This window comes from Ailuropoda melanoleuca, chromosome 7 (assembly GCF_002007445.2).
Source record: "Ailuropoda melanoleuca isolate Jingjing chromosome 7, ASM200744v2, whole genome shotgun sequence".
NCBI lineage: Eukaryota > Metazoa > Chordata > Mammalia > Carnivora > Ursidae > Ailuropoda > Ailuropoda melanoleuca.
The window spans coordinates 59,104,808-59,125,571 of NC_048224.1; the positions used below are offsets into that span (position 1 = coordinate 59,104,808).

At 51.4% G+C, this 20,764-nt stretch overlaps 1 protein-coding gene across 3 annotated transcripts in view; it reads right to left on the reverse strand.

Annotated features, from left to right (window-relative positions):
- CAMSAP1 (calmodulin regulated spectrin associated protein 1) overlaps positions 1-20,764 on the reverse strand; it is a 41,873-nt gene that overhangs the window by 12,601 nt on the left and 8,508 nt on the right. Inside the window, exons 3-8 of one of the 3 annotated variants that reach the window (XM_034664804.1) lie at positions 16,429-16,509; positions 15,401-15,433; positions 12,436-12,577; positions 4,368-4,507; positions 4,186-4,282; positions 265-439 (exon numbers count right to left, since the gene is read on the reverse strand). In XM_034664804.1, the coding sequence (XP_034520695.1) occupies positions 265-439; positions 4,186-4,282; positions 4,368-4,507; positions 12,436-12,577; positions 15,401-15,433; positions 16,429-16,509 (668 nt within the window). The remainder of the gene's footprint in view (positions 1-264; positions 440-4,185; positions 4,283-4,367; positions 4,508-12,435; positions 12,578-15,400; positions 15,434-16,428; positions 16,510-20,764) is intronic. The other 2 variants (XM_034664805.1, XM_034664806.1) reach the window with 2 other exon arrangements.

Here is a 20,764-nt window from a genome sequence, read left to right on the forward strand (position 1 = left end):
GTAGATTCACAGGGAAAAATTAATTACAAAACAAGCCAAAAGAGTGCCAAACTTCAAATCTGGGATAAATATCCCAAAACTGCAACTCAGGGTCACAGTGACCTGTGGTTACCCTCTGCCTGCCTGGGGGGGTCCTAGGGGCAGAGGGCAAGGCAGGGGGAGGCCCTCCCGCTGCCAACCCCCAGCACTTTCTCCCTCACCGCAGAAGACACCGCAACTCAAACTGCAAAGCAACTGGAAAAGGGCGGCGGGACGGGGACTCACAGATGCTCGGGCTCATCGTGCAGACGGTGCCTATGGCTGCCCTCGGCTGGCGGCTGTGCGGGGGGCTGCGTGTCAGCCGGGCTCGCCGCCGCGGGGCTGCCCAGGAAGCTGCGCTTGGTGGCGTTGGAGATAGGGACGGGAGGCCGACCGCTCTTGTGATGTGACACTGTTTTAGCTGCAGAAATGGCAATTTATAGAAGCGTTCACATTACGTACAAGCACTTAAAACATCAGCAAGAAGTGCCTAAAAAAAAAAAAAACCCTCAGCTTTTCTAAGAACTAAAATATAATGCAACTTTTACTTGAAACCAAACTTCTCCAAAATACTGGTTTCGCTTTCAACAAATTTATTTTGTAGTAATGAATACCGCAAATATTATACCAAAATGAAAAGCTACACCACAGATTAGAGCAAGAAGATCTCAGGGGCGCCTGGGTGGCACAGCGGTTAAGCGTCCGCCTTCAGCTCAGGGCGTGATCCCGGCGTTGTGGGATCGAGCCCCACATCAGACTCCTCTGCTATGAGCCTGCTTCTTCCTCTCCCACTCCCCCTGCTTGTGTTCCCTCTCTCGCTGGCTGTCTCTATCTCTGTCAAGTAAATAAATAAAATCTTTAAAAAAAAAAAAAAAGATCTCAAACTGGCTGGCGTGTCTCTGGCCACCACCGAGCCGCCACCATCACGGGCACTCCGCCACTGGCCGCCACAGCTGCCCCGGACTCGAGACAGCACCCGTCAGCCTGTCCAGGAGAAGAAACCACGCACAGGCGCTCAGGGTGCGGACGGCAGTCCCACCCCCTGCCCCCCCACAGAAGGTCACTCCCTCATGCCCCACGTCTGGGCCTGAGCCAGGGTCTGCACCTGGAAACATCCACCCAGACAAGAGTCATCTCCAGAAGCAAGGACCCACAACACTGAGGCAAGACCACCCGCACTGACCCCAGAGTCTGGCCCCACAGGGACAGACATTATTCAGGGGCCTGTGTGCTGGGGCAAAGGGATGCTTGAAGTGTCACAGATGGCTGGACACAGGTGTGAGTCCATCCTGACAGCCCCACGGAGCGCGGAAGTGGAGGCCGGCCGAAGTCCAGCTGCCGGCGGGCCAGCCACATCCACCCTGGGTGCTGGGAACGTGGAGGGAGCCGGAGAAGCCGCAACCCCCCACCCCAGCCACAACAGTAAAGCAGAACTCTTAATAATCCCATTGGGGATGGAGGAGATCAGCATCCCCTGGAAGGGCCTGAAGAACGCAGGGCTACAGACTCTGTACTTCAAGTTCCCCAGGCTGCCCTGGAAGCAACCCGACGGATCTCAGGCAAAGTCAGCCAGGAGGGCCCATGTGGGGCTGCCAGGGCAGAGGCGTGGACAGCAACCTCTGACCTCCAGGGCCTGCACGGTGGTGGCCCCTGGGACTGCCGGCAGGGAAACAGAACCTCAGAGCTAGCACCAGGAGTCCAGTGGTCAGGGGCACCCATGTCATCCCCTCCAAATGACACTGTCTCACAGCCCATGCTGCGAAGGGGTTCTGGAAGTCACACAGAGACCCGGAACACTGCTGCCGCCAAGGGGCACAGAGCAGGCAAGGGCCCCTCCATAAGCCCGGGCCCCAGAGCTCCTCAGACCCTCTGCCCTCCAAGTGTCACTGGCAGGAAAAAAGCCACACGGTGACAAGTCCCAGTGGGAGAAACACAGAGAACGACCCGGATGCCACAGCAGGGCCACGCCAGCCACCACCAAGAACCACACCCCTTTGCACACCAAACCCTGGGGCACCTGAGGGCTCTGTCAGTGCAGTGTCCAACACTTGGTCGGCTCAGGTCCAGATCTCAGGGTCTGGGATCGAGCCCCGTGTCAGGCTCTGTGCTCAGCAGGGAGTCTGCTGGAGATTCTCTGACCTCCCTCTGCGCTCTCACGCGCTCTCTCTCTCCCAAATAAATAACTCTTTAAACCAACAAACAAAGCAACCAAGCCCTGGCATGCACTGGGCACAGCAGAGACCAAGTGCCTTGGCCACAGGATGCCTAGAACGACATGCCCCAAGCAGAGCGCTGTCACACAGTCCCAGTCATGAGGGCGAGCTGGCCAGCAAGCACGCATGGGAGCTGTGGACGCCTCCAGCTGTGGGTGACCCACCGCGGCCCCAGCACCCCCGCAGCTCCTGCCTGTAGCCGCATGATGGCCAGCTGACAGAAGAAAGGGCCAAGCCTGGTGAACGGGTGCACCAATGCGGAATGCGGACAGAGGCTGCCGGCCGCTGCCGGCCTGTCCTCACACCCTGCCACGCAGCCACCACGGGCTCGTGTGTGAAGGAGCCAGAGTCAGGGCCGGGCGTATGCCTGGCAGGAGAGAGGCAGCACACAGCCCCGCAGAGGGCGCCGGTCCTCGAGGAGGCCAAGTGACCGCTTGGTGCCATGTCCATTCTAGCAGGCCCACGGTGGCAGGACCAGCGAGTCCTGTAAGCAGACACACGTATCCTGCCGGGAGGCTCAGTCATGCCGGTAGCCAAAAGTTCGCAGCACACCCGGGCTGCGCAGCACCCACACCGCGAGCATCGGACCAGGGGCACACTCTACAGAAGAGAGGGGCCCCGGGGGGCCCCACTAGCCAGGCCACTTCCCACAGTGAGCTCACACGGACTCCCTTTCCCTGCACTGCTGCCTCCAAGCCTCCCTCCCGCTTTGTCTGAAAAACCAAACCCCATCCTCCGGAGGCCAGCTCTTCCGGGTCCGAGCACACGTCCCAACACCAAACGGTCACCCACGACGCGTCTTCCCATAAGCACTCCCGGCGCAAGCCCTGCTCCAGAGCTGACGCCCCACGCACGCTGCTGGGTGAATCCCCGGCGGGGGCTGAGATTCCTGGGGGAGCACAGCAAGGTCCAAGGCACAGAGAAGGGTCACATGCAGTGCACAACCTCACAGGACACCGTGGGAAGGAGAACAAGTGAGGCAGGAACTAGGACGGGGCCCGGCGGGCAGAGGCAGAACAGGCTGCCGGCCTCTCAGGCCAGAGGGGTCGCTACGGTTCTTGAGCTGGGGCAGCAGTGGGGGGGACGGGGACTGAACCCGCTTTCTTGCCCCAGCCCCGGCACTGCTCGACTGTCTTACTATCAATCTGCTGGGGGTGTCTGTCAGCACTGTTGTCTTCAGTGTAAGTAGGCTAACCACCTCTCCACCTGTACTGGGCGTCTGCAGTACCACTTTCTTGAACTACCTATTCAATTCTTTTGCTCCTTTTTCTATTCTTTTTTCTTACTGAAATGCGTGAACTTTTTATATACTCCGGGTCCCGGCTACACCCCGGGCACCAGGGACACGCTCCGGGTACCAGCTATCTTTTGTACATGTTCTAAGTATCTCCCCGCCTTGTGCCTAGCTTTCTTTTTTTTTAACTCTTTATCTTTCAATGAAAAAAAATCTCTATTTTAATATGGCTGAGTTTCTAATTGTTTCCTTTCTGGCTTTTTAGATTCTTACTAAGGAATCACATAGACACGAAGATATCCTCTCGTACTATCTTCTTACATCTTTGTAGATTCTCAAAGGCCAGCAGATTTATCCCACCCCACGGTAAACACATTTTTTTCTTCCTCATGGACAAGAGTGGAGTTGTATACTTCCCAACCAAGGAGGCTAAGCAGAACCCTCCAGAAGCTCTTCTCCAAATAAGCTAGGATTCTGATTGTGCAGGACAAGCACAGGCTCAGAGCGGAGAAGCTCTTCGAGTAAGTGCTGTGGGCCACGAGGCAAAAGCAGCAGACAGGCAGCAAAGACAGCCACACAGGTCTCCGTGTTCCCAGAAGCAAGCACTTCAATACCGCGTTGTAGGGAAAGGCAGAGACCCCTGATGGGCGCCTTCTGAGCACCGTATCTGGCATCTCTCGGACAAAACCGCTATCAATTCCCAGAAGGTTTGTCACTCACCATCTTTCAGTTCCTGAACGTCCCTGGGCTGAACGAAATCTGGCTTAACGTTCTCGAACCACCAGAAGAGCTCGGCGATAAAGACCATAACGTTCGGCTAAAAGAAAACAAAAACAAGGACGCGGTAAGTAGCTCATTCATTAACAGGTTTAAAAAATGTGTCTTTAATAATTCCTGGTTACCTTCAACACTAAGGGAGCATAGAGCATGTCTTCTAAGGTGAGATAAAAGCACTTGTTCAGATACTCGTTTGAGAACTCTCTCAGAAGCCGGATGTTGTACAGGCTGTCAGCCATCGATGTCACCTCCTTCAAGCATATATCTGACGAATAAACACAAAAGAACAATTTACCATGAAGAAAGATACTCTGCTTTGTAAGTGTGTGTACACGTATGTATGTCTAACTCTGCCCTGAACACATCCTAAATAGAGGGAATGGAGGTATTTAAAAGGGTAGCATTACAGATTTAAACATCATAGCAGGGGCGCCGGGGTGGCTCAGTCGGCGAAGCATCTGCCTTCGGCTTAGGTCACGATCCCAGGGTCCTGGGATCGAGTCCCGCATCAGGCTCCCTGCTCAGCGGGGAGCCTGCTTCTCCCTCTCCTGCTCCCCCTACTTGTGCTCTCTCCCCCCGCCTCTCTGTCAAATAAATAAAATCTTTAAAAAAATAAAAGAAAAATAAACATCATAGTAAACAAGTGACACTAGTACAGTAAGGAAACACCCAAGAAAAGGATCTGAGAATCTCCAGAATCTGAATTTAACTATTACCATCTAAAAAACGTAACAGAAACTATTTGAGACTTGAGACTGGGGCTGAAACGGACAGCAGCACCACCCTGCAGTCTCTAAAAGGGCCTTGCTGCACAGCACGGGTTAACGCTCTACCAAGTTTCCTTCACCAACTGGAAATCCTCTGCATGAAGTGATCTCCACTGGGGAGGCACAAGGGGACAGACCAGGAAATGTCAGGCTATCCAAGGAATACTACCGAATACTACTAATCACAAAAAAAAAAAAAAAAAATCAGGAGACAACACATAGCAGAAGTCTCCCTCCATCAAAGAGGTTGGGGACTGCCGGCCACTGACATCTGGGGCGGGACAACTTCCCAGGTACTGCTTTGCAGGATGCCAGACCCTTCCAGCGGTCAAATCGTGTTTGGGCCTCAAGTCCCAGGAGTCCGACTGCTGGGGGGCGGGGGGAGGGGAGCCGGGTGCTCTGGGACGAACGCGGAAGGAGCTGTACTGAGCACTCACAGTACCTCTGCCTGCAAACATGCATACGTAAGAGAAGAATGCCAGAGGTGGAACTTATTTTAAGATAACTCTTTTTAAGAAGAAGCCACTGCCAAGAGTTTGGAAGCACAAGTGAGATTTGCGGTGTTCACTGAGGAACCCGGGCTGCTGCCACGCCCCACTGCCAACTCTGCAGAGAAACCTGTTCGAAGCTGACGAACTTGCACGCTGACAGTGCTCAGAAACACGTCCTTATTTCAAATTCGGATAAGAAAACATCACAAAGATAAGGATCAGATTCCCGGGTGCCCTCTGTGCAGATGGAAGAAGTGGTAACATCATATCTTATCGGATTCAGATCTTTTCTTCCAGTGATAAAATACCACAGACAGTGTCGAAGCCCACCCGCACCCCCAAGGCAACGGCTCTCCTCCAGCTGCGGGACCCCCTCCCACACGGGCTTCGGCACTGCCACGAACGCGGTGTGTCCACGCACACGACACTGCTGACCTGGCTTTCTTTCGTTTACATTCATAACACGCTCTGCCTACCATTTTGAGCCTGTCTTTCCCCAAGCTCAGCTTTACGTTTCCAAGTGGGAGTAGACTTCAGTCCTCGGTGCGAACAGCTAGACGGCATCCTACAGTTCTCACCATTACACCGTGAGAACCACGTTTGCGTGCGCGCCCTGCACCTGCAACGCTCCGAGAAGGGGCTGGCGGGGCCGCGACCTACGCTCCGCACACCCGGCGGCCTGCTCGCGGCCCCCCGCCACCGCCACCTGGGCATTCGCAGGCCTCGGGGTTCCTGGCACCTGGACGGGTGTGAGATCCCCCTTCTTCAACAGCACCTCCCTGAGCACGGGCGTGCTGTCATTCTTGACTCCCTCTCCCACCAAAAGCCTGTTCTTCTCTCTCTATCCAGGCTGTTCATCTTCTTCTTACTCATTTGTACGAATTCTTTACTCGTGATGGTTACGAAAGGAAGGATTGTGTGACGACCCTTGGTCAGTTTATGTTTGTTCCAAACATTTTTCACGGTTATCATTTATCACTTCATTTTGTTTACACTGTTCCTTCGTCAGCACACTGAATTTCAATATGATTAGATGTAATAATCTTTTCTATTGCTTGTGCATTTTTGTAATTTCAGTAATCCATCCCAACACTGATGTCCTAAAAATATTTTCCTGTCTTTTCCTCTCAAAATTCTTAAGTTTTGCTTTTCAGGTGTAGATCTTTCATCCAAGGCAGGGATGCCCACCTCAGGTGGACTGAGACCTCACGGCCTCCCGCACAGACGGCCACTCGTCCACAGTGCCGTGAGCCTCACCGACACCAAGCCCCTAGAACACCGCCAGTCCAGCTCGTCCAGGCCACGTGACTCTTTGGCCAATGTAAAGTTCAACAAAACTTGGTCTTTGTTGAGTCCAGTACCCACGCACTTATTCCTCAAAATCAACTTGCCTGAAACCTGCGATCACCCATAACAGAAGAATGAACACATGGGTTATAATCTGCTGGCTAGAACAAGAGCCCGTGGGACCCTCCTGACATAAATCAACATGGAAGTCAGTGGCAAGAAGACACGCCACGCCCCTGCAGTGGCAGGTTAACGGACAAATAGGGAAGGCCAGAAAAAGAAAACCACCAATGGACGGGACCACTGGTAGGTCGAAGTCTGATGAGAAACAGGCTTTCAGTCTCAGAGCCCCTCCCCAAATTACTGATTAATGAGAAAGCAAAACCTAGTGGTCTCAGCCTGGAGAAGCCCCGCGACGCCTCCTGAACCAACACCAGCCCACCCCGGGAAGACACACCACTTCTGGGGCATTCTTGCTAAAAACGCACGCCCTGGATCTCATTAGGAGGATAAAATGGACAAATCCAAACAAGGGACATTCCACAAACTAAATGACCCGCTGTACTCTTTGAAAGGTCAAGGCCAAAAAAGACAAGACTGGGAACCAGCTCCCCATGACAGGACACCACGAAGAGGGCTGACGGCTACCTACGGTGAGTGGTGCGGGGCTCGAACCCCCACTGGGAGCAACAGCGGACAGTGACACCACGGGGACAACTGATGGAATCTCCTCGGACCGTGAGTCAGTGCTCTAGCGCTGTTAACTCCCGACGGTCGCTGTGATGAGAGAACGCCTCGTCATTCTCGAATGGTTCAGAGAGAGAAATCCAACACGCACTCGACTAAATGTAACGGGAACATGTGGATAAACTACAGCAGAAATTCCTTGTACGTTCTCTGTACATTTAACACATCCAAATAAAATGTTGCAAAACAGTCACTTTGTCCCTTTGGCCTTCACTCTTCCAACTGAATTTTTACGTTACTTTGTCCACTTCTGTAAAAATTCATTTATCGGACTGGCAAAAAATGAAAGAAATCACAATTTTTATACTGATTCTCTGCATCTAAGAATATAGTTTAAAACTTCTTCCAAGGACTATAAACAGGTCCTCCTTTGTTCGGGACTCAGGGCAAGGGGCTCCTGGAGGCAGGGCAGGACCCCAAGCCAGGACCCTAAGGGCAGGACCCCAAAGGTGAACCACAGCGGTGGGGCACGAACCGGCAGGCTCCCAGGGCATCCATCACAAGTGGGCAGTGGCTCCGAACAGCCTGCGTTCTGCACATTTTGTACTTGTCCGGGGTAAGTTCTCCCGCCTTCCTGTCCTGTCTGTCCAGACAGAGCCTCTCACTGTTCCATGTCTTCTCTCCCATTGTCCACTCGGTTTTGAGCTCTTCTTTCTGGGAGAGCTCTTCAAAGTTGTCCTCCAGCACTTCAGTGAACTCTGAAATTTCAGCAGCCACGTCTTATTTCCAGAGCCCGTCTGCACGCAGTTACACCGCACACCCGCATTTGACACCGTCCTTCAGACGGTCTCTTCCAGCGCCCTGGCCACAGATCTACTGTCCTCCCTCATCTCCCGTGCTCTCTCCTGCCCTCCTGTATGGCCTCTGCTGACTCGGCCTCGAGTTCAGGCTAGTGCCTTCCTCACATGTCGGGGGATTGGCGGCCACCCAGAGTCAAGGGTAAGGCAGCAGGAAGTAGGCTTTGCAGTGGGGTTGCAGGTGGCAGGCAGCGGGCGGCAGCCAGGGCTCTCGGAGGACCGCCAGAGGGCAGCGGCTGTGAGAGTTCTGCCCAAGGCCAGTTTCTGCAGAGAAGAATCCTCCCCCACAGTTTCTTTAGCACTGTATATCTGTTTATTTATTCAATGATATAAAAATTGTCATTATGCCATGAAATGAGATATAAAACACATTCTCACTTTAAAAATTACTAATACAAAGAAATGCTGGTAAAAATTAAATGTCTTCAAACGCATTAATGTATTCCACTTGATATGATGAGAGCAAGCAAGACTGGAGGGAAATTGGCGTGACTTTTTTTTAATATTTATTTTTGAGAGAGAGAGCGAGCGCACACGAGTGGGGCGGGGGCGGGGGGAGGCAGGAGGCACAGAGGGAGAAGCAGACTCCCCACTGAGCAGGGAGCCCGACACGGGGCTCATTCCCAGGATTCTGGGTTCACGATCTGAGCCGAAGGCAGACGCTTCACTGACTGAGCCAGGTGCCCTAGCACAACTTTTTAAAGTACAGTCGACGTACAACATTACAGCAGTTTCAGGTGCAGAGCAGAGCGATTCAGCAATTAGACACGTTATGAAATGCTCACCACGGTAAGGATGGTCACCACCTGCCACCGCTCGGGGCTGTTATGATACTGCTGACTGTATTCCCCGTGCTGTACATCTCATCCCATGACTTATTTTATAACTGGAGATCTGTACTCCTCATCCCCTTCATGCAGTTTGCCCACCCCCACCCCTGGCAACCACCAGTTTGTCCTCGATATTTATTTCTGTTTTGTTTTGTTTTTTACCTTCAACACATAAGTGAAATTATACACTATTTATCTGCCTTATTTCACTTTGCGTGATACCCTTTAGGTCCATCCATGTGGTCGCAAAAGACAGGATGTCGTTCTTTTTATGGCGGCATAATACTCCATTGTGCGTGCGTACCGTGTCCCCTCTACTCATCGGTGAGTCCTTCTCCGGTCTGAATGTACGCGGACTGGCACCGTGGAGCCAAGGAAGGAAGGAGGCTCCCTACGGCAGGCGAACGGAGAGGAGAAGCAGTCTCACCTTCCAGTAGGAAGGACTGTACACAAGGCCCAGCTCAGTGAGCTCCCTCGTACCCGCCCGTGCATGAGACATCAGAGACGAGAGCTGACTGGCTCGGCTTCCCCCGAGAGCGGTCGCCCATCTCCTGAGGTGTGTGGGGAGGAGGTCACCGCTGCCCGACAGAGGCGAAGGGACCGCACCCTCACTGCAGGCTGCAAGCACCCCCGCCAAGTCCCTGCTGTGTCCCACGTCCTGAACGCGTCTGTTCTGCTGCCTTTCTGGGATTCTAGGCAAGCGAGCTGGCCTCCTTCCCTGGCTTGAGCTCCTCCGCTCTGCTCATCACCGCTCGCTCCTTAATTAGGTGCTTGCTGCTCAGAGTCCAGATGTGTCCTGCTTTCCTCCAAGATGGAATCTGCAATTCAGCTCCTTTGTGTCGGGGATTTCTGACTACAGAAGGAGAGGGAGAGCTACGCCTTGTTCTCCTCCTTTCAACTTTCTTTAGGCTTACTTCTTTCCTAATGCACTAATTAGCTCATTAATTTTTAAAAGTCCTCCTTTTCCAGAATGTGTCCTGAGGCCACAGGTCTGCCCTTCCCTGGCCCCTGCGGCTGCCCACCACAAGCTCTGACGTGTGTGTCGTTCACTCGCTGCGCAGCAAGTGTCTACCGAACACCAACTTGTCCTCGGCACGAGTGACAAGGGTGGGATGCGGCACTGAACAAAACAGACAGAAACATGGGGAGCTCACACCAGAGAACCCCATTAAGAGGGCGACGTTGGTCCACGAATATTCCAAAGTATCCCCTTTGGTTTCTAAGCATTAAAGATTTTAGAGGTTTGGAGAAAGCTTTCTCATTTTACTGCATTGTGGGGAGAGTATCAATTCTCTGCAATCTGCTGAAGTTTCTTTTGGGGCCCTAATCAAGCTGATCTTTTACACACGCTTCTGGGCTTGCTCGTTTTAAAAGAGCATATTCCGTGGCAGTCAGTGCACTGGACCAGGCCTCTTGGCTTCGTGTCCGAATCCTCTATGGCCTTGCCCCACTCGTGTCTGCACTTCATCAATCAGTTTCTGTGACTGAAGCTAGGAGTGTGACTCTGTCCGTGCCTCCTGTACTTCTGTCACTTTTAAAACCCATGCTGACACGCCGCTGTCGGATGCAATGAGGCTCGCCACGGCCACGTCCTCCCATGGCTCCACCTCCCCTGTCCTGGGGACTCCCTCCCGCTAGAAACTCGTTGTGTCCTAAGACCCCCGATGGACAGGCCGGAGGAGCAGGCCAGATACAAGTGAAGCAGTCTGCACTGTGAGCCAGAAGGCAGACCTGAGAACTATCCAGAACGCAGAGGGCAGCAGGGATGGAAACACAAAATGAGGTCCTGAGGGCACGGGAAAGTTCCGGCACACACTGAACAATCCCGTTCCCCCACCTCTCTTAGGGTTCCCACCTCTTCTTTCTTGTCCTTCGTCATTTTGAACATTCCGCGTTCTCACTCCAACATCCCTCCCACCCACGCCGGGTGCCAAACCTGCCTGCGTACCTGCCGGCTCTGCACGGCCGTCTCCCCACACGGTCCTGCCCTCCCACGGAGCTCGTCTGCAGCAGCGGGGTGGCTGCTCTCCACGGGTACGCAGTGAGCCCTGGCTCCTGGAGGTGCCCCCCATCAGCACACCTCCACTCTCCCTCCTGCCATGGCCCAAGGCTTCCACTAGTGCGGGACTCAGATGAGGAAGAACCTTCCCCTTGCCACACGGGCAACACACACGTCAACCCCTTCGCACCCATGATGCATCCGGGCAGCGCCATTTCCTTAAGAAAGATCTCCACCCCAGGCCCGGGGCCACGGGCATCCAACAAGTCTCCTCCATCTTTCCAAGGCCAGCACGTGGGCCTTTCCTAGTCCTTTCCTTGGTCTGGTCACCATGCTCCCAGACACACACGGCCGAGGCCGGACGAGCATGGAAGCCTGATGGACCCCGGGGCGGACAGGTGTCAACTCGGGGCTTTCTCTCCAAGACAGAGACCCTCTCTGGAACCTGAGACCCTCCCTCTCTTTCAAGTTCAGCTAGTGCTTTAGCTATAAAACTACATAATCCGGCACTCTTGCGCTTGAGGCAGGACCAACTTCAGCTCCAGCCCTGGTGCCAGGGCCTCACACAAATGTTCCACAGCTAAGAGAGCCATCCGGGCGCGCTCCTGCCCTGTTCCTGCCTCCCTCAGAAAAAGGAAGGATGCTTAGCAAAACCTAAATCAGAATTCCTGTTCCCAAGGCCCCCGCAGACTTCTGCTGTTGTGCGGTCCGCGGAGCCATTCTTGTCTCCTTCCCTACCAGCGGGCTGTGAGCGCCTAAGAGACGCGTTGGCCTGTCACCAGCACCGTGCGTGCAGGAGTCATTCGTAAACGCGTTCTGCACTTGCCCAACCCCAACCTAGGTTCTAGATGGTTTTGGTTCTGTTTATTAAGTAGGGCGTGGAGCCCAACGCAGGGCTTGAGCTCAGGACCCTGAGATCAAGACCCGAGCTGAGATGGAGAGTCAGGTGCTGAACCGACTGAGCCACCCGGGCGCCCTGGTTCTAGATGTTTTAAACCAATTGTAGCAAGTCGGACAAAATCCTAACCATTCTGAAATGTAAGAAACTCACATATATTTAAGACTTCACCCAAATACTTCCAAAGTCCAATTTCTTCATTAGATGAAAATGCAGGTTAAGTATAAGCACATCACCCTTGTCTTTTTTTATCTACATGCTACTATCCCAGCTGGGGTCCGGACTCGGCCTGCTACTCCCCGGCTGTTCACACGTCTGGACCCGGGTGCGTGGGGCGCTGCAGGGCTCAGGTCCACTCCCGGGGGCACACGACTCACCGTCCAGCTTCATCTGCTCTGGGCAGTAGTAGTGGACCACGGCCAAGAGTGCGGCCCCGTCACTGCCATCCCGCATCAGGTCCTCCAACACCGGGAAGTAGGGTGGCTGCCTCGCGGACGGGTGCTCTCGGCGGTAGCGTACCTGCAGTCGGTAAAAGGAAAACGGTCTACACACGAGGTGCCTCCACGAGCACCGCTGTCACAGGCAGGCCGCTACATCGACAGCTAACGTAACGCCCGCTGGCTGACGTTTACAACAACGGCAATCACACGGGAAAAGCTCAAACGTCGGGATGACACACTCTGCCTTGAACACACATGCCAAGATCCAGGGAACTGAGCGCCACGGCCACCTGGGACGACAGCGACTAGCTGCGGAAGGCGCCGGGCTGTCCACTGTACGCGGCACATGAGAGGAGGCCGAATGCACGGCCACACTACCGAGAGCCGCACACTCCGAATGGATGAGAAACAAGTTAAAGGGTGAACAAGCGAAGGCTCGGAAGACCCGCCTTACTGCTCCTTTTCTCAGTATTATCAGCAGTAACTTCAGCCATTAAGAAAAGTACAAAACAACATTAATATATGGTTTGAGAAATTCCCCAAATCAGGGTAGACAAAATTTCATAGACTACGTCAAGCAGGCCCTCTAATAAATGCAACAAAGCATCAGGAAACGGAATGCAAGCAAGGTGCAATCTGAGACAAGTGGTTTGTCACGGTCCCCATGCTTCCGCCTTTGGAGGGGAGGGTGTGCGCGGTGTTCCGAGCCCCCCCCCGCCTCTCAGCGCGGCCCCCACCACTGAATGTCAGGTGACGAGTGTACAGACACACAAGCCGCCAAGGGGAGGGGATCCACACAGGCGCCTGTCCCAAATGTCCTGCTGCGCGCTCACTTAGTTTCTTCCGCATTAACGTTCACAATACAGCTGCCTCTTCTCCAGGGGAAGAAAATACACGAGACAAACCGGAGAAAGAAAACCAGCAGTCCATGCTAACGACTGTGGATTTCTGAGACCTATGCAGAGGGCTTCAACCCAAAGAAAAACCATCGCTCAGCAATTGAGAATTTAAAGTCTGAATGAATATACAGACTGGGATCATCAATACTGGATTGTAGCGTGACACACATCTAACACACTCACTCAAAGCAAGAATGGGATTCATTTCATGTCCCTGAAGTCTGTGTTGACGGAGACTTTAACTTGTTTCTCAGGGCCCGCAGCAGCGGCTACGACGGGCGGCAGCGCACACGGCCCGCGGGGCGGGGGCCGGGGCTGCGGCATGCAGAGCGTGAGGACATGCGCCAGGCCAGGCTCGCACACACACGACACAGCACACACGGGTGACTGACCACGGCATGCAGTAAGGCAATGGTCTCCACTGAAGATGGATGGCATGGGTTTAAAATCAGGGAAAACAACTGAACTTCAGGGTCCAGTCAGGTGTCTAAACCCTCAGGCTGCGGGGCACCAGGGCGGAATATCTAAGCCTGCCGGGCCCGACCACACCTTCCCACACTCGTCCTCACTCGCCCATCTGCTGGGCACTGGAGGCACAGCCCTGGCTACCAACGTCTACAAGGGAACCCGAAGGGTCACTGCTCTGGTCACAACTTTCAGATTCTACGAGACTCTCTGCTGAGACTTGACTTCCTACAGGACAGCTCAATTTTTGACAATACCCTCACTAAATAACATACCTTAATATTTAGCTCTGTGGCCTTCAGGATTCGAGTGAAGAGATATATAAATACTCACAACAAGGCTGTCCTCTTCTTTGGTACAAATACATCTCAAAGAGAAGCAAAATTATCCCCAAAGTTGGCCACAGGGCAGAATATATCACATGGAGCCACTGACCAGCTTACAGCCACGATATTTCCCCTATGACAAAATTTTAAGGACTCTCCGGTCCGAATAATTCAGCTAAAGGAGCGGGCAGTGAGAGTCTGCAGAAAGTTGTGCCCCACAGCTTCACTCTAAAATGCACCACAGGAAGGGCCAAGTGCTTTTTCATGGGAACGGGGTAACAAACGGATTCTGCTTCCAGAACACATCACCAACGGGAGCACAGCTAAAACTGGAGATCCAAATCACTACTTTCTAACTTTGTTCTTATGGGAAAATTCACACTGAATGTTAAGTTGGATTCTAGAAATCCTGTATCCCTGCTGACCGAGTTCAGACCTCTGCCTGGCTGCCCCTTTCCCCGCTCCAGGGTGGGGGGTGCTCTGCACACCCCAGGAGACGTCTCTGCAGAGGGAAGTCCTTCTCTGCCACACGAGCGGCCTTCCGCAAGGCACGTTACCAGCATCCATCACATGACATGTTACACTTACTAAGAGATGTCACATTAAGTATCACCGTTAGGGAAGGGACTATCAGAAGGACAAACTGTCAAGAGTAACTTGGAAATCAGACTGTCCCTTCTGGTATCTGTTTAAAGCTAGAGATGGACCCTCTCATTTACGTTTATGTTTATCACATAAGGAAGTAAACAGGGGGCGCCTGGGCGGCTTAGCTGGTGAAGCGTCTGCCTTCAGCTCAGGTCATGATCCCGGAGTCCTGGGATCCAACCCCACGTCGGGCTCTCTGCTTCTCCCTCTCTGTTGCCCCTCCCCCACTCATACTCTCGCTCTCCCTCCCCCCTTACGTGCTTTAAATAAAATCTTAAATAAATAAAATAAAATAAAATAGAAGTAAATAGGTGTCCATAAGAAGAAATACCAAACTCTATCTGTAAAATTACCTAAGAAATTGGGCAAAACCAAACTGGGTGTGGTCTACAAAAAGCCTAGTGAGCCTGGAATCTGGATCTTGCTCGTACTGTAGAAAAGCAGTAACAACATCAAAGAGGACATTTAAACACAAGAAACAGGCTTGAGTGTGAGCAGCTGTTTGATGGAAGCAAATGACTGCAACGGATGGCTGTCGGATGCAGCTGGCGCGCGGAGTTCACTTACGGGCACTAACTTCCAGTACCACTTGGAGGGGGACTGCTCGGGAGGCAGGGGAGGAAGCAGGAGAGAGTGTCAGCAGACAGGCCATGGCTGGACCGCGTCCGACACTGTCACACAACATTCACGGGAGAGCCGGACGTCCTCTGAGACCTAAGGCCTGTCGGGCGCACATGACCTGGACACCCTCCTATCGTCACACGACTGAAGTGGACGGTCACAGGCACCGCCACAACACTAGCCTCTGCGGGAGCAAAGTACACCCCGGAAAGGGCACGGGCCGGGCACCACGAAGGACAGACGCCAACTGCAACTCGGAGAGGCACTCCGTGCATCGTCTGTGCCCATCTGAAGAACAAAGAGGCTCACAAAAGCGTGGCCCAGGGTGTGGTGCCCACGGCATCCCCAGAGGCCAGGAGCACATGGAGGAGGCAGAGGGATGCCGAGACCATAGACGTGACCGGGCCACATCGCACATGCGTTAAAGGGATGTGGATTCAGTCACACACCTGCTTAGCAAAAAAACACGATCACGGGAAGGAGAGGACAGAAATGAGCAGAAAGGATAAGGCACCATCTGTGTCACTTTCTAAGACACGTGACATTATCTGCCTGAATTCCATGCAGGGTTTCAGAGATGCACCACCGGCCACCCTGGACCTCACGGGCAACAGAAGAGATTCTCAAGGGCACCTTTGACAGTAGGCAATTTTCTCCTCCACTGGTGAAATCTAGAAGCTAATTCCCAGGGAACGCTGTACGCCCCCCCATTCTTGAGCTTCCGATACCTCCCAACATCTCCCTCACCTCCCGCGTGAAATACAAGACCACCCCCCACCAGGGAGAAACGAGGAGCGCACTGGCACACCCACCACCGAGGCCCTCGCGGACCCAGTCTGCCAGAAGACCTCGGAGCCTCGCTCCGCTCTGAGGGAGTGCAAATAAAGAACAAGCAAGTAGTGAACACTGACACAATTTTTTAAAACTGGGAGCAACATTAACCAGATACATTCCAGAATAAATGTACCCTTTACCTTTTGATGAGCTGGACTTTCCAATAACTGCTGTTTTAACTTAACTTCTTTCTCTGTTATCTCTCTCATTTTAAGATTTACCTGAAGTAGAAAAAAATGCATTAAAAAGGCAATGGCTTCCATATGTTCACATCCACATCTTTGCTCCTCCACCTAGAGACAGACCCCTCCTCGCTTGTTTGTCCCTTAGACACAGGGATCATTGAGGCCAATAACACGTATGCAGGAATGTATGGATTCCACACGGCCAGTGCTCCACGTGGAGACCAAAGCTGGCCTGCTATTCCAGAAAATACTCTGTGCCTCTGCACACCAGTGTGATGCTCGCCACCTCACCACGGGGTCAGCGGGCCGCGTCACTGAACGCCTGGGGCTCACACAGAGTACAAGGTGTCACCATCGGCAAACACCACTGCTGAGACCATGTGTCTGGACGGCCCGCTGTAGAGCCTAGTGGGGGGCTCATGTGTTCCCTACCCGTTCACACATGAACCAAATCAACTTTAATCATAAGATTTAACCGTACACCCTTTAACAATGAATACAACTTATTAGAAATTAGAGTATTCTCTCCTGAATGATTAACCCAAAGATAAAATAAAAATTGTGATTATAAAATAATACCATAGAGGGGCACCTGGGTGGCTCAGTCGGTTGAGCTTCCAACTCTCAGTTTCGGCTGAGGTCATGATCTTGTTGGGGTCCTGGGATCGAGCCCCAAGTCAGGCTCCAAGCTCAGCAGGGAGTCTGCTTGAGGATTCTCTCTCTCCCTTCCCTCAATCCCCCACCCCACCGCTGGCACACACGCACGTGCGCGCACACTCTCTCTCTCTCAAAATAAATAAATCTTTAAACAATAAATAAAATAATAAAATAAAATAATAAAATCATGGAGAAAAATACTCATCAATGCTTCAAGGGATATGGTCAAAGCTATAATCAGATGAAAAAACACAGAACTGAATGTCTTATTAAACAAGAATACAGGGTGCCTGGGTGGCTCAGCTGGTGAAACGTCTGCCTTTGGCTCAGCTCCTGAGCCTCGAGTCCTGGGACCGAGCCCGTGTCGGGCTCCCTGCTCAGCGGGGAGTCTGCTTCTCCCTCTGCTCCTCACCCCATTCATGTTCTCTCTCTCCCTCTCACTCTCTCTCTCAAATAAATCTTTAAAAAAATAAACAAGAATACAGATAAATGAACTCATGCAAATCACATCAGGAAGGTAGAAAATTTGTTTTGAAAAGAAAAAGGTGGAAGAAAAATCAACACAGATGAATTTTAAAATAAGTGAATGAGAACAGACGGACGGATGGCTAAGTAACCATAAACACCATGAAGTGTTAAATGGAAAATCTAAGTGTTAGGTACATGCGTGTTCTCCGTATAGCGTTTCATGTTTACAATTTTTTGTAATAAAAAATCTTTGGAAAATGTGTTTCTGTCATTCACTAGACAGCTTTCTAGTATGGGGAAGATTATACAATTAGACTGATGGTGGCATTAATGAGTGCCGTGTCTGAGTCTGTTCATGAAGTGTGAGCTCACTGGGAAGACCCACACAGCTCCCCGTGACACCATGTTCCAAACAGCCCATGTATGCAATTACAGTCGTGGTGAGTAGCAGGACCAGGAAGGACACAAGAACCATAAGTGGACTTTAATATAACCAGAGACAAAAGTCACTGACATAGTATTTGGAACATACAAAACAATTCTTAGAACAATAAAAAGACAAAGAATCTGATTTCAAAATTGGCAGAGAATCTGAAGACACGTTTCCAGAGAAGACCTATGAATGTCCGACACACACGCGGAAATGAAAAGGGGCTCCCACCATGGGATGATTCGGTGAAGCCATGAGACACCACTTCATACCCTCGAGAACGGCTAGAATCAAAAAATCAGAAACCAAGTGCTCGTGAGGACGCGGGACGCTGGAAGCCGCAGACACCGCGAAAGAAACGTACGATGGTGCACTGCTCTTCAAGAAGGTAAACGCAGAGCTCCTGCGTGACCAGCAGTTCCGTCCCCAAATACCCAAGAGACACGGACACACATCCACAAAATCTCATACACTCATGACCCCAGCAGCACCGTCCGTGACAGCCAGAGAGGGCACACACCCCAAATCCCCTCGGCTCGGGAGCACACAGAGGCAGCGTGGCTCATCGACACAACGGAGGCCCGTGCAGTCGTACGAGGGATGGAGCGCTGGTGCGAGCTACGACATGGGTGACAGGAGAACACGGGGCGCCGAGTGGAAGCAGCCAGACCCAGAAGGCTGCAGACTACACGCTCCTGCTGGTAAGAAATGCCCGCGGTCAGCAAACCCACAGAGACAGGAAGCAGGTCCACGGCAGTCAGGGGCCGGGGGTCGGGCCAGGGAGTGAGTGCTGATGGGAACTTTCTTTCTGGACGTGATCAAACTGTTTGGAATTGGTGAGGACAACTGTACGACCTTGTGAATATATTAAAAACCATGAAACTAATTCCATGGAACCATGGAATTAAAATAGTGAATTTTCTAATGTGAATTTTATCTCAAATTTTTTTTAATTGGTAATAGTTTCAAATCCCATATTGTGCTTTAACCTTTGAGAAACGACTACTCGTCAAGTTTTGGTGTAGAATCAAGAGATGTGCGATGGACTTGTGGGGAAGATGGCAGAGTAGGGGGTTCCTGAGCTCCCCTCGTCCCACGGATACATGCAGGTATCATCCACATCGTGTAAATAACCCGGAAAATGGCCCAAAGACCAGCAGCACAGACTCTCACAGCTCATGGTAGAGAAGAGGCCACATCGACAGTGGAAGAGAGGATGGCATTCTGCGACACTGTCATCTCAAAACATCCAACCACACCCTCCCCTCTTCCACACAAAGCCAGATTTTCTTCACACACTTCAATACAAGCACACTCTAGCAATTACATGCAAAAGCAGAGACGCCAGCTCCTCTTCCAGGAAGCCAGATGTTAAAGAAACACACAAAACTGTAAAATACCACTTTTTCTTCCAAAAAATAGTTATTTTTCATAAAAATATATTATTTCTATTAGCTATTAGCACGACATTAGTTTACTGAACTTTCAAGCAAATCACATATTGATATTTTTTAATCCTTTAAAATACACGGCAATTTTTAAAAGTGTAATGGGGACCTGAGACTAAAAGTTTGAGATCTCTTTATCTGTATAAAGGAATGATGTGCAAAAAAAAAAAAAAAAAAAGGAAACTCTGTGGATAAATATTCCCTATTTTCAATCACTTTAAAAGATATCTGGGGGAGCCTGGGTGACTCAGTCAATTAAGAGTCTGACTCTTGATTTCGGCTCAAGTCATGATCTCAGGGTCATGGCGGGGAGTCTGCTTGGGATTCTCTCCCTCTCTCCCTCTGACACTCCACACCCTTGCTCACGCCCATGCTCGCTCTCTCTCAAATAAATACATCTTTTAATAAAATAATAATGATGAAAAAACAGAAGCTATCTAACTGTTGAAAGCAGAAGTACTATGTCTGAGAGTACAGTAAAGTGAATGACAGCAGCATCACGGAGGCCAGGAAGAGAAAAGATGTTCCTGACATCATTTGTGAAATGGTATCGCTTTATCTGAAGGCCAACTGTAAAGAACTAAAGATGCATATTGCAAACCCTAAACCAGCCCCCCAAAAACTACTGGATAAAACAGAGTACTAACAAACACCCAGTCCAAAATTAGCCATAAGAGAAGAAAGAAAAGGAAAAAATGAGATAAACAGAAAGTAGTTATCAAAACCAGGCATCTCAATAATCACATTAAATGTAATTGATCTCAACACTTCAAGGATAAGTCAGATTCTCATTTTAAAGAGAAAAACAACAAGAGAGGGGTGCCTGGTTGGCTCAGTGGTGGAATCTGAGACCCTTGATCTTGGGGGATTGTGTGCTCGAGCCCCACATTGGGTGTAGAGATTCCTGAAACTAAAATCTTTAAAAAAAGAAAAAAAGAAAAGAAAGACAACAAGCGAGTAAAAAAGCAAAAATAAGAGAAAGGGAAAGGATACAGCCTAGGTACATTAGTGGTTAGAAAGCTGGAGCAGCTGTGCTACAGGAAATGAAGGAGCCCCTGGGGACAAGGACTACTGCCTGTGAGAGAGACAAATTTTCATGATGACAAAAGGGTTATTAATGCATCCAGAAGATACAGAAATCCTAGAAATTGTAAATGTAACAGCAGACTGCAAACACCAACACAGGAGAGTAAAACCGATGGCGGACGCTGGAGACCTCAAGTCCCGTCAGCGTGGCTGCAGGACCGGGCACCCATAGCCAGTTCGTGCCCACACGCAGAGCACCCTG